This window comes from Anolis carolinensis, chromosome 3 (assembly GCF_035594765.1).
Source record: "Anolis carolinensis isolate JA03-04 chromosome 3, rAnoCar3.1.pri, whole genome shotgun sequence".
Classification (NCBI taxonomy): Eukaryota; Metazoa; Chordata; class Lepidosauria; order Squamata; family Dactyloidae; genus Anolis; species Anolis carolinensis.
In genome coordinates this window covers 167,534,593-167,549,507 of record NC_085843.1, presented here as the reverse complement: position 1 = coordinate 167,549,507, position 14,915 = coordinate 167,534,593, and the positions used below count along the sequence as shown (strand labels likewise).

General features: G+C 39.0%; 1 protein-coding gene across 4 annotated transcripts in view; it reads left to right on the top strand.

Annotated features, from left to right (window-relative positions):
* The window catches only part of phyhipl (phytanoyl-CoA 2-hydroxylase interacting protein like), a 286,238-nt gene that overhangs the window by 248,054 nt on the left and 23,269 nt on the right, over nt 1–14,915 (top strand). For all 4 annotated transcript variants that reach the window (XM_062977368.1, XM_062977369.1, XM_062977370.1 and 1 more), the window contains one exon: nt 5,982–6,178. In XM_062977368.1, the coding sequence (XP_062833438.1) occupies nt 5,982–6,178 (197 nt within the window). The remainder of the gene's footprint in view (nt 1–5,981; nt 6,179–14,915) is intronic.

Here is a 14,915-nt window from a genome sequence, read left to right as displayed (position 1 = left end):
GACGGAGTCAAACATGAAAATTCATTCATTTATTCCATTTATATTTTGCATTTCCCCTAGAAGTAGCAGTCAACGTTGCAAACAATCATGAAATGCAACATTTCAACTAAAATACAAAATATTGATTTATCATGAACCTCCGCCCCAACAATTTCATAAGGTTTTCTTAGGCCGCATCTATACAGCTGTATCAAATCCATAACTGCCTTGATATTCTTAGAGCAAGAATACTCAGAAGTGTTTTCCCAGTTTCTTCTTTTGGAATATAGCTGACAACACTTGGTATTTGTTGGCAGTCTCCTATCCAGGTACAGTAGAGTCTCATTTATCCAACATTCGCTTATCCAACGTTCTGAATTATCCAACACATTTTTGTAGTCAATGTTTTCAATATATCGTGATATTTTGGTGCTAAATTCGTAAATACAGTAATTACTACATAGCGTTACTGCGTATTGAACTACTTTTTATCCAACATATTCAGTAAATACAGTAATTACAACATAACATTACTGCGTATTGAACTACTTTTTCTGTCAAATTTGTTGTATAACATGATGTTTTGGTGCTTAATTTGTAAAATGATAACTTAATTTAATGGTTAATAGGCTTTTCCCTAATGCCTCCTTATTATCCAACATATTCGCTTATCCAACGTTCTGCCGGCCCGTTTATATTGGATAAGTGAGACTCTACTGTACTACTAAACATGTTTGATCATGCTAAGCTTCCAAGATTAGACAGTATCTGAAGTTTTTAGGGTATTCAGACCCTTCCAGTTAAAATACATTAAAAAGAAGCTAATAATAATACATAATTTTTAATAACCTGCCTGCATCTCTCTGAAGGGACTCGGTGCAGCTTACATGGGGACCAAGCCCAGAATGCAAGTATACAAAATATAAAATAAAAACACAAAATAAAAACACATAACAATAATATCATATAAGCAATTAGCCACAGAATAAAAGCATCAGACTACATCAATAAGCATTGAAGAAACAAGTAGTGGGACAAATAAAATTCCAAGGGAAAGGGCAGGGCTTGGGCAAAATGCAAGATAATAGGACCAGGAATGGGATAAAGTTCTGGAGGTCAGGACAGTAAACAATTCGGACTGGGCAGTGATAAATTACTAGTTGACCTGTTATTCAAAAGCACATTGAAACATCCATGTCTTCAGGTCTTTAGGGAATATGGACAGGGTGGGGCTAATCTGATCTCCCTGAGGAGAGAGTTCCAGAGCCAGAAGTCATAATATAGGCTATTATGATGTCTGATTCTTGTTTGAATGTTTGTTTTTGTTTTCCTGTGATGGCATAGGATCTTTTCAGCTTATTAGCTGACTTGAGCATACTTAAAGAAAGCTGGACATAAATACATTTGATGGTCTGAAAGGATATGAGAACATCTGAGCTGCGACATCTTGGTTACTGAGCTCCCTTCTGACATGAGGCCTGGCTGGTGCCATATTTATTCTCGATTTTGAAAAATAATTCAGGAAAAACCCCAATTAAAAGTATGGGACTCCCCAAAAGGTTGGCAAATACCTTAGAAGAAAAGGGATTAAGGAGGGTAAAAGATATGTGGAAACAACTTGGAGAGATAATTAATTGGCCAAAGCTTTTGGAAAAGGGAGGGAAAGAAAATTGGTTAAAATTAAGAGGGATTTGGGAAAAAGTAAAAAAGAGGGTGCAAGAATTAAAGGTAGATAAACTATTAAATGCAAAAAAAACAAGTAAAGGAACAGTGGAAAAATATACAATTTAATGATAGAAGATAAGGAATTTATGATCAGAGCAATACGTAACAAATGGAATGGGGTGAAATCATTAAGGATACAAGAAATAGAGGAAATAATTAGGAACATGAATAAAATTAAAACAGAAAAATATTACTAATTAGAAAATATGGTATGAAGATGATAAGGAACTCCTGAACAACTGGCTTACATGATAAAAGGGAAGAATTCAAAGTGTTGGCATTGTAATAAAGAAAAAGGTACTTATTCACATATGTGGTGGGAGTGTTCTGAATTTAAAAGAAAAATTCAGGCGATATTACAGATACAACTCCAAATTAATAATGATTTGCTACTGTGCGGAGTGTTGGATCATCAGAGTATAAAAACCAACTGACAAGAGTTATTTAAAGTAACAATAAGAGCAGCACACACGGTGATCACTAGAGGATGGAGAGACAAATTGAAATGGGTGTTAAGTAATTGGAATATAATCAAGTGTTGTTAGACATTATGGGAATTATGAACGAACAAACAAAAGGACATTAAAATAGATGGAAGGACTACTTCAAGTGGGTGAAAAATGGAGCAGCCAATGATTACATCAATGAAAAAATACAAAGACTACCTGTGACTGGACCAGTAAGATTAGTAGAAATATACTGTGATTGAGGAGGGAGGGAGGGAAAATATATAGGGTGATTTAGAAGGCAAACGTTAAAGAAAGGGAAGTACTACTGTTATGATTGAATTAACTATATATACGTTTTAAGGTTTTTATAATGTGTTTTAACAATGTTTTAATGAATTTGTTTATATTGTTTTATTTTATTATTGCATTTTGGGCATTAAATTTTGCCAATTTTTGTAAGCCGCCCTGAGTCCCCTCGGGTGAGAAGGGCGGGGTATAAATGTTGTAAATAAATAAATAAATGATTATGAATATAAAATTCAATTATTTCCAATATTATTTTCTGCCATTTATTTATTTTATTTATTTTATGCCATATTCTGCACACTGCAATTAGGGCCAAAGATGAACTACAATTAGAACCCTTCCACAAAACCATATAACCTAGAATATCAAAGCAGATAATCCACAATATCTGCTTTGAGCTGGGATTTCTGAATCCAAACTGCCATACAAACCAGTTTAATGTGGATTTCATACAGCTGTATGGAAGGGGCCCTAGTTGATGTTTTGCTAAATAAATCAAATAAACATTAAAAAAAATCCCCACTACTCTGAACACAAATTGAGGTTTTCAGGCTTATTAGGCAAAGTTGAACATATTATCAAAGATCTGGAATTTTTTTACTACTACTGATACCCACACCTCTGTAACTCACTTATTTGGTCACTATGGAAGTTGGAATTCTGTTTCAATCAATTCTGGTCCAAATTCTCCCAACCCATTTTTTCTCAACAGAACCAGAGTGGTATAATTACTTGAGTATTAGACTATGGCTCTAGTGCAGTTCTTTTCAACTTGGGGTCCCCAGATGTTTTTTGGCTTTCAGCTCCCAGAAATCCTAACAGCTGGTAAACTGGCTGAGATTTCTGGGACCCCAGGTTGAGAACCACTGCTCTAGAGACCAGGGTTTGATCCCCTTCTTGGGTGATCTTAAGCAAGTCATGCTTTCAGCCCCAGAAAAACCTGTGCTAAGCTCACTTTTGAATTGCCATGAGTTGGACTCCACATGAAGGCACACAACGACAACAACAACAACAACAACAACAACAACAGATCCTCAAAACAGCCATTTTTGTATCTGTGGACAGCATCAGACTCTTTTCCTTTAGCTGAACACACAGCAAATATCATTAGGGATCTTACAAAGAGACCTAGAGATTTCTAAGGACATCTGTCAAGTGTGTCCAGATAAAGAAAAACACCTGAACATTTCCCTGCTACTCCCCTATACTCTCACAAATTAATCTTTTGGGGAGGCTGCAGATTCCTTTTCATATCCATATATGCTTTTAGGTTAACTGTTAGTGTCTGGATTTAGCTATTAAATTAGCAAAGCAATTATTTCTGCAACAGTAACAATTCCCTCTGTCTTTAATTACTTCATATGTCTCTCAGGAAAGGCTTTTTTAAAAAGACACATTGGCTCAGCCCCACTTTTTCCTGTGATTTACTGTGAACCAGATTATGAAGTCTTAACTAACAATGAACATTTAGCCATGTGGATAATCCCATTGGTTTTGGCAGGCATTACTCATGAGAATGGAAATAATCATGCATTATAGGCAAATGTATACATTTTCTAGCCCATTGTTTAGAGCTGTCAGGGACCCAGTACTGTTTCAAACAGTAGAATAATGCTTGATTTAGTTGTCATTTGGATTTTGCTATTCATAAGAAAGAATAAAGTGAGAAAGGGAGCTGTACCACTTCAAATGGCAGGTCAAAAATCATGTTTGGGGTACTCCATGGTTTTTATGAGGGGTTTTTTTACAGTTGACATTTTCTACATGTAGACTCTGCAAAAGTGAGGGTCAAAAAAACTTTTTTTAAAATTATGCTGGTTTTATAGGAATTTGGCATTCTGAACCCAAAACTGGACTCAGATTTACTCCATCACGGGGTTTTTCCCCACAACTCCTTTTGATGTTTCATTTTGTGGGACTCAATATTTATTTGAGGAGTGAAAGAGATAAAATTATTCTGAAATATTTATTTATTTATTTATTTATTTACAGCATTTATATTCCGCCCTTCTCACCCCAAAGGGGACTCAAATACTTTAAAATAGTTTAATTCATTGATTTAAATCACACAAATTTATTCAAAACCACTAAAAGAAACCACATTGGCACATCAGTGTCTGCTCTTAATCAAAACTGAATATCTGGATTGAGAAAGATATGCAATTTGTGAAATAACTTTGTGTAGAGCCTTTTTATTTTTAATTCATCACCCAAAATGCATTAAAACAGAATACTGAAAAAACTTTTTCATTGGATTTTCCTTGCAAAAGGTTTTTATCTCAGATTTTAAATTGAGGAAGGCGTGGTGAAAGAAGTAACACTAAAATACTTGCATTGGGTTTCTAACGTATCTAACTTAAGACGTGTACCTAGAAGCTCCTGATTTTAAAAATGAATCTGAATGATTGGGGCCGGGCTGTGGCACAGGCTGGTGAGCAGCCTGCTGCAATAAATCACTCTGACCAAGAGGTCATGAGTTCGAGGTGAGCACCCGTCAATTAAAAATTAAAAATAGTCCTTGCTCGTTGCTGACCTAGCAACCCAAAAGATAGTTGCATCTATCAAGTAGGAAATAAGATACCACTTATAAAGTGGGGAGGCAATTTTAACTAATTTATGACGTTGGAATGAGGAAGTGCCGTCACAGTGGATGATGAAGCAGCTGCTCCCCCCTGTGGCCAGAATCGAACATCCCCTCAGGAGAAGGTTAAATTGCCTCTGTGTCTGTCTCTGTCTCAGTTCTATGTGTATATGGGCATTGAATGTTTGCCCTATATGTATATAATGTGATCCGCCCTGAGTCTCCTTCAGGGTGAGAAGGGCGGAATATAAATACTGTAAATAAATAATGAAGAGTGTTAATTTTTCCCCAAAGTCACTGTGAAAAAAGCCACCATGAAATCCCAGATTGGGTATATCATATGTGGCTAAATGTTTAAAGCCAATGGACAATAAAATAAAATTAATAAATATAATAGTCCATTTTCCTATCTTATTCTGATGAATATGCTTTACTGTCTGGAATTCTACTTAGGTGTACTCCTATCTCCAGTCCAAAGCTTGAAAAATTTGTTTGGGGTGGGGGATAAACCAAATTGTATTTGTTGGTCCCAATGAGTTGGACCCATTGAATCAATTGTTGAATCAATGCATACATACATCCCATTTGTTCAGTGCTTCTTATTCTAATAAAATTCTGACTATTCCTGTCCTCATCTCACCTTTCTCTCTGTGTGGGCCCTTCCAGACAGGTCCTATATCCTAGGATCTGATCCCAGGTTTTCTGTTTATCTCAGATTATCTAGCAGTGCGGACTCATATAATCCAGTTTAAAGCCGAAAACCTGGGATCAGATCCTGGGATATAGGGCCTTTCTGGAAGGGCCCTTTCCCTTTTCCCTTCTCTCTCTGCCTTTCTTTCCTCTAGTTTATACTACCACCTGAATTTTGAAAATCTTAAATGCCTTTTCGTTTACCAGAAAATACAGATTTGGTAACCATTATTATTATTTTCTGCTTATAGGAAATAAATCACAAGATAGTGGAATTGCAGAAATGGAAGAGCTTCCGGTTCCACACAACATCAAGATCAGCAACATCACTTGCGATTCATTCAAGATTTCATGGGACATGGATTCCAAATCCAAGGAGCGCATCACTCACTACTTCATTGACCTAAACAAGAAAGAGAACAAGAATTCCAACAAATTTAAGCATAAGGTACACCTCATGCAAATTGTATTTGCTGCTCAATCTGTAGGATTTTTCTTGTGATTTTTTTTAATCTGAGGGATATTTTTTAACAAATGAGAAATTTCTATTGAATCCATGTTCATTGTTTTTACTGCAGTCTACAGTTTAGCTGTCTAAAGTATAGCAGTAGTTTAGTAATATTTGCGGGTATGGAAATTGTGTTTCTCCTGTTACGCCAGCTCCACTGGCTGCCAGTCTGCTTCCGAGCTCAATTCAAAGTGTTGGCTAAAGCCCTAAATGGTTCTGGCCCAGCTTACCTGTCTGAACATATCTCCCTCTATGACCCACCTCGGAGGTTAAAATCATCCGAGGAGGCCCTGCTCTCAGTCCCACCTCCTTCACAGGCATGACTGGTGGGGATGAGAGACAGGGCTTTCTGAGTCATGGCTCCTCGACTGTGGAACTCCCTCCCGAACAAAATTAGATCAGCGCCCTCCCTTCTGGATTTCAGAAGAAAGGTAAAAACTTGGCTATGAGACCAGACCTTCGAGCAATAAGCAATAAAAGGAATGATCAGAGATTACATCCAATAGAGATTGATATTGGAACAGCCCTGGACTCTATGTTTTAATATTAATGTTATTGCGTTTTTATGATTCAATCAATAGTTGTATTTTAATATTATTGTATAGTCATTGAATTTTGCCATAATATGTTTGGAAACCACCTTGAATCCCCCATCCAGGGTGAGAAAAATGGTATACAAATAAAGTAAATTTAACGATATAATAATATTATACTATACTAATATTATAATATATTGTGTATACATGTAATATTAATAATAATATTATGATGTAATACAATGTAATAATAATTATAATTCACTATTATAATTGAGAAGCCCTGGTGGCAAAGTGTGTTAAAACACTGAGCTGCTGAACTTGCAGACCGAAAGGTTCCAGGTTCAAATCCCAGGAGCGGAGTGAGCGCCCACTGTTAGCTCCAGCTTCTGCCAACCTAGCAGTTCGAAAACATGCCAATGTGAGTAGATCAATAGGTACCGCTCCAGCAGGAAGGTAACGGCGCTCCATGCAGTCATGCAGGCCACATGACCTTGGAGGTGTCTACGGACAACGCCGGCTCTTCGGCTTAGAAATGGAGATGAGCACCAACCCCCAGAGTTGGTCACGACTGGACTTAACGTCAGGGGAAAACCTTTGCCTTTTACCTTAATAATATAAAATAATAATATACTATACTAATATTATAATATATTGTATATACATGTAATATTAATAATAATATTATGATGTAATACAATGTAATAATAATTATAATTCACTATTATAATTGTATATTTATATTGCATGCAATATTACTAATAATATTGCAATATAATTCTATAATATAATATACTGTATGTATATATACTTGTAAACCGCCCTTAGTCCCCTTCGGGGTGAGAAGGGCAGGATATAAATGTCACTAATAAAATAAATAAATAAATAATTTTATTATGACACAGCAAACAAGATAGATATGCTGGATTTCATATCACAAAATCACAAGTCGAACATTTCCCAATTGTCTAGGACTGTGGGATGTATTTTTGGATGATGCGTGCAGATCCCAGTAGGGTGGCTTTTTGCAGTTGGCAGATCGTAATTTTGTCAATGTCTATTGTTTCCAAATGCCAGCTGAGATCTTTTGGTACGGCACCCAATGTGCCGATCACCACCGGGACCACCTGCACTGGTTTCTGCCAGAGTCTTTGAAGTTCAATCTTGAGGTCCTGATAGCGGCTGAATTTTTCCTGTTGTTTTTCATCAATGCGACTGTCACCTGGGATGGCAACATCAATGATCCAAAACTTTTTCTTTTCCACAACTGTGATGTCTGGTGTGTTGTGTTCCAGAACTTTGTCAGTCTGGATTCGGAAGTCCCACAGTATCTTTGCATGCTCATTTTCCAATACTTTTGCAGGTTTGTGAGCCTACCAGTTCTTTACTGCTGGCAGGTGGTACTTGAGGCATAAGTTCCAATGGATCATTTGGGCCACATGGTTGTGCCTCTGTTTGTAGTCAGTCTGTGCAATTTTCTTACAGCAGCTGAGGAGATGATCAATGGTTTCGTCGGTTTCCTTGCACAGTCTGCATTTTGGGTCATCAGCTGATTTTTCGATCTTGGCCTTAATTGCATTTGTTCTGATAGCTTGCTCCTGGGCTGCAAGGATCAGGCCTTCTGTCTCCTTCTTCAGGGTCCCATTTGTGAGCCAGAGCCAGGTCTTCTTCTTCTTCTTCTTCTTCTTCTTCTTCTTCTTCTTATTATTATTATTATTATTATTATTATTATTATTATTATTATTTACTTCACTTGTATACCATTTTTCTCACCCTGGATGAGAAATTCAAGGAGAATTCAAGGTGGTTTCCATAAGGCCACCCTACTGGGATCTGCGCGCATCATCCGAAAATACGTCACACAGTCCTAAACACTTGGGAAGTGTTCAACTTGTGATTTTGTGATACGAAATTCAGGATATCTATCTTGTTTGCTGTGTCATACAATGTCGTTGTGTCAATAATAGATTTATGATCTGGACAACCACAAAATCGGGCCTCCACAGATTACAACCTGGCCAACCATACCATAGGCTTAAGGAATGCAGCAATGCTTAGTTATTCCTGGTGAGCTTCTGACTATTTATTGCTGGTAAAAGGCAGAGCTGTCTGTGTCACATATAACCTCATCAAAATCCAACAGTGCCCGTCGGGGGGCATAGGGAACCCGTCGCCCCACGCCTTACATCATCTCACCCATTGCCACATCCTACAAGAAGAAACGTCAGCTGCCCAGCTCTCTACTGTTGACCGCAATTGAAAACAGGAAGCCGCCGCAGTGGCATGAACTGGTTCACCTTCCCTTTCATTATGGAGCCCACTGGTAGTAGCTGTACAGTGTGAAATGAGAGCCGGTGGGCTCCATGGCAAAAGAGAAGGCTGAATTTACCCCTGTCTAATGAAGTTGTTAGTCTACATTAGGCTCTAAACTAGACAGCTGGCTTAAGTGTCATGCAGGAAGCTTTATTGGCACCAATGTTCAGGAGCCTAGGGGATAAAAGCCTTGTGACTTGAAATTTGGGTTGCTGACCTGAAGGCTGCCAGGTTTGAATCCCACCCGGGGAGAGCACGGATGAGCTCCCTCTATCAGCTCCAGCTCCATGTGGGGACATGAGACAAACCTCCCACAAGGATGGTAAAACATCAAAACATCCGGGCGTCCCCTGGGCAACGTCCTTGCAGACGGCCAATTCTCTCACTCCAGAAGCAACTCCGGTTGCTCCTGACACGAAAAAAAAACCCCAATGTTCAGGTAAGATTCACCTGCCAAGCCATTTGGCTTTTGTATTCAGAAAAGAGAGTGGCTTCTATATTTTTCTTCACCTCATGAACAGCATGTCTGACCCTACCTATGGTCTGCATAAGACTTAGTAAAGCTCTTGGTTAGATTTGATTACATGCCCACGATTCCAAAAGCTGGAGTGTGCATAGCATTACACCTGAGGCAAGAGAGTGGCCCGATCAGTGAGTTGAAGTATATTTTTGCACGAGATGGTGTGTGTTTGGTTTGCAGTATTCAGTTTTGTAGTTCATGTCATGTTCAGTGGGAAGGAAAATAATGTTGTTTGAAGGATTGGTGGCAGCTCATCCATAATCTACGTGAGAAGGTCAGCATCTCATAGTCAATATGGAGTTGTTAAATTCTGGTGAGCATCCACAGTTGTATAAGGAAAATGGAATTTCCTACTGCGCTGTCTCTACACAATTCTGAACACATGATGAGAGATTATATCGAGAAAGGAAGAAAAAGCAGCACATAAGTAGTTCTATCCTTGGTGTTTCTGACTACACTAGTACCTATGTCCTTTGGCTTAGCTTACAAAGCATTATTTTAAAAAAAATACAAAAGGCAACACAAAATGCCCCCTTTTAAAAAGGGGGGGGGGAGCCTCCGGTGGCACAGTGTGTTAAAGCACTGAGCTGCTGAACTTGCAGACCGAAAGGTCCCAGGTTCAAATCCGGGGAGTGGAGTGAGTGCCCGCTGTTAGCTCCAGCTTCTGCCTACCTAGCAGTTCGAAAACATGCAAATGTGAGTAGATCAATAGGTACCGCTCCGGTGGGAAGTTAACGGCATTCCATGCAGTCATGCCGGCCACATGACCTTGGAGGTGTCTACGGACAACGCCGGCTTTTCGGCTTAGAAATGGAGATGAGCACCAACCCCCAGAGTCGGACATGACTGGACTTAACGTCAGGGGAAACCTTTACCTTTACCTTAAACAATATCTCAGACCAGTAATTTTTGTATGAATTGGCAAGCAGATCAATTTTCCTATTGATTCTGGCTAAAGAGTTACATCTTTTGCTCCTGTTATACATGGATTTTTTTTCCCTTTGAAGTGATGGGCTTCAAGGGGAGGTGTGAATTAAAAAAGAAAAGCTATTAAAAGAAGGGTGTAGAACATCCATCCTACAAATACTTCAAAGAAATAAAACCCACAGCTTAATTTTGTAGCAAAATTGGCATTTTGAAGAGAGGTTAAAAACAACATCAAAAGAAACCCAAACAAAACAAACAAACAAATCTATGCATGGCATTGCCAACATCAAATCAATGGCTGTTCTAAAACGATGAGGGCCGGGCTGTGGCGCAACTGGCTAGTAACCAGCTGCAATAAATCACTACTGACCGAGAGGTCCTGAGTTCGAAGCCCAGGTCGGGTTAAGCCCCCGACCATTAAATAGCCCATCTTGCTGTTGACCTATGCAGCCCCGAAAGACAGTTTTATCTGTCAAGTAGGGAAATTTAGGTACGCTTTATGCGGGAGGCTAATTTAACTAATTTACAACATCATAAAACTGCCAGCAAAACACGAGGAAAGGAATGAGGAAGTACAGCCACTAGTGGACGGTGAAGCAACAGCTTCCCCTGTGGCCGGAATTGTGAAACTGGAAAAAAATGTTAAATGCCTCTGTGTCTGTCTATACTGTATGTTGTTTGTCTGTTGGCATTGAATGTTTGCCATATATGTGTTCATTGTAATCCGCCCTGAGTCCCCTTCGGGGTGAGAAGGGCGGAATATAAATACTGTAAATAAATAAATAAATAAATAAATAAATTTGCTCTGCCAATAATGAGTCCTGTTCCAGTCAAACAGGATCTAACCCCAACATTGACCTGATTCTGGACGATCATGGCTCACATGGGATTTCCATGTGTAAATGTGAATCTCACAAAGCTCTGGGTTGGGGTGATTTGTTCCAGTGATGTGTCATCCATTGCGCAAGGATTTCTGCAACATTAAAAAAACCCAGCATGACTCTAATCATAGACGTGAGAGGATTATGCTGAAGTGTATAAATATGTACAAAATGTATTTAAGAGTCCATAATGCAGCAATAAATCCTAAAATAATTTGAAGTTCACCATGCAGAAAGCCTACCAATGTAGAGAGACAGCATGCTGTAGTGATTAGAATGCTGGACAGTGTCTTAGGAGATTTGTGTAGTATTCCTACTGAGTCAGGAAACTGATTGGATGACCTTGGTCCCTCCCTTCCTCTTTCACCTCGACATCCTCTAGCTGTCTGTCATACATCAGAGATTGTTGCAAAGATAAAGTGGAGAAGAACATATGCCCCTGTGGACTCATTAGTGAAATGGTGATATGTAAATGTAACAAAAAAATACATAGTCCTTCAAACCTCATTCAAGACTTTTCCAAAAAGAGACACATTTGTACAGTGTAAAAAGGGGAATAAGCACACAAAACCTATTTGGGAAGACATTCCATAGCATTGGAATGATCTTAATGGATTGTTATTGGTGCCTTCATGTTGTTTCTAAATTGTGGTGACACTGAGATGAATCTACCACAGGATTTTCTTTGCAAGATTTGTTCAAAGGTCTTCCTCTGGGCTGAGAAGTATTACTTGTCCAAGATCACCCAATGGGTTTTCATGGCTAAGTGGAGCCTCAAACCTTGGATTCCCAGGGTCATTGTCTAACACTCAAACCACCACACTGAACTGGTTTTAATCTCTGGTGCACAGTCAAATTTTATAAGAAGTAGGTATTGGGAATGAAGTACTTAATGAAGACTCAAAATGACCTTTATGGAGTAATTTTGGAGATCTACAAGTCCCAAAGTATGTGGTTTTTATCATGATCATTATCATGATCATACCCGGAAAAAACTAACAGCCAGTGATGGCTATTAACAGGACCGAAAACATTCGCACTTCTTCATTTCCATTATGTGGTGGACCAACACATTAGGTTAATGAATTGCAATGGAACTGGCTTCCAACTGACAAAGGACTCTTGTAACACCCTGGACTCTCCACAGATATATATTTACCTTCCTTGCCTAGTTTATCCATGTCTCACAACCTCTGAGGATGCCTGCCATAGATGTGGGCGAAACGTCAGGAGAGAATACTTCTGGAACATGGCCACACAGCCAGAAAGACATACAACAACCCTGAACTGGAGTCTATCAGAGACTCAGCATTCTCTTTACTCTAGTCTTTCTATTCACTACCAAATTGGATTAGAATGTGGATTAATTATGCCTAATACTACTACCAAGCCCACTGTAAATAATATTACAAATCCATAGACAATCACTTGCTAATTCTATTATTAAAAGTAGTGATTAGTATTATATTGGTACAGTGGTGCTGTTCGACTGAGGCTATGCCTACATGGACCAAATAATATGGACTCACCATATAGCTGCTGCAGGAGGTCCAAAGGACACATGGCTGGATTTGCAGGAGACGGCTGCATCCAGCTTTTAATGTGGCTCAAGGGGAAACAGGATTTACTCTGGAGCTTCCAGGAAGCTCTGGAATAATCCCAGAGTTTTGAAGGTGGCCTAATTCACTGTCCAGACCTCCAACAGACTTCACCGCTGCATCACCAACTACAAGCGTGGGAGAATCTGTGAAAGGGTATTGTAATCAATGGAAATTGAAATGCAAAATACAAGCAGATCATTACCTTAAGTATGGCTCTCCATACATTGTAGTTGGGTGGTATCCAGTGCAGGATTTACACACAAAGTATACAAGTCACTGTTCAAGGCCTTAAAATACCAATTTTTATTTGTATTTGAAATTTTATTTTATGAGATGTCTCATTTCAAATAATGGTCACAATGATACATTTTTATATGAGGCCTATTAGCCATAATAATAATAATAATAATAATAATAATAATAACAACAACAACAACAACAACAACAACAACAACAACAATAATAATAATAACTATTTTTATACCCCACCCCATCTCCCCGAAGGGACTTGGGGCGGCTTACATGGGGCCATGCCCAAGCTAAACAGACAATATAAAACTCACAATATAAAAACAGATCAATAAAAACAAATAAGATTGCATATACAAAAATCATACATTGATAAAATCCTGAAAAGAACCTAAAAACTAACTGGGCCAAAAGTGCGAGTAGTGCGAGCTATAATTAGTGGAGAGGTAGGTAGCCATGACATGGTTTAGGGCCTCAATAGGTCTTAATCTGGTCCTGGTGATGAGACAGAGATTCTCACACTGTTGAGCTGCTTAACATATGTAGTACAAAAGCTTTTGTCCCTATTAAGGCCACAAGAGATAGAGTTGTTCCACTTGATGATTTCTTCTACAGCTGGAACCCTGTATAGAAAGTAGAAGATCAGCAATCAGGGAGTGAAATAGAGGGGAAATTAAAGGCATGCGCCCCATCAGGTTTTCCTTTATTTTCTCAAATTTCTAGTGTTGCAGAGTATGAAATATTGAAATTTTACAATTGCTGAGTTCATATTCTATTGGTCAATTTGTTCCCTTTTTCTTCTTGCGTTTCTAAGCACTCAACTAGAGTTGTAAGTGATAATATTAGAAATGTAGGGAGTACATTTCTGCCCATGGGTGGGTCAGAATTCTTATTTTATTATTTCGTGTCAAAAGCATTGTACAACAAATACATTTCAAATAATGGAAATTAAAAAAAGAAGAAATCACAAGCAACTAAATAGTTTTGGACCAAAAGCGGGCAACAGCAACCGCATTGTCTGTAGCTTTAAACAACTCCTCCTCCGTGCATGAGGCAGGGCATTGTGGGCAAGCATACATGTACTGAGTTGTTTGTTCAGCTCCACAGTCACACAAGGTGGAGGATTCCTCCAGGTAGTGCCACCTTGCCAAGTTGTCTTTTGATCTGCCCACTCCACTTCTGAGTCTGTTCAGGGACTTCCAAGTTGCCCATTCTTGGTTTGCCCCTGGAGGAAGACCCTCTTGGGGGGGCATCCAGTTAGAATTGCCAGGTTTAGCTGCCCAGAGGGACACCCTTGCTGCTGCTGGAGGAATATCAAGAGGAGTGGTGGTTCTCATGAACCCTTCCTTGATTTGAGTCTGGTGGGAGGAGGGTGATAGCCATGCAGTGGGTGGCTTTCACAATGTTCGACCTTTTTTCTCTCACCGTTAGCAGCAACTTCCCGTCGCGCGTCAGGAGGGGCAATGCCAGCTAACTTGTAGAGTTTATCAACAGGTGTAGGTTTAAGGCATCCTGTGATGATTCTGCATGTTTCATTCAGTGCTATGTCCACCTGCTTTGCATGGGCAGACTTGTGCCAAACAGGACAGGCATACTCTGCAGTTGAGAAAGACAAGGCCAGGGCTGATGTTCTTATTACTTGTGGGTCTG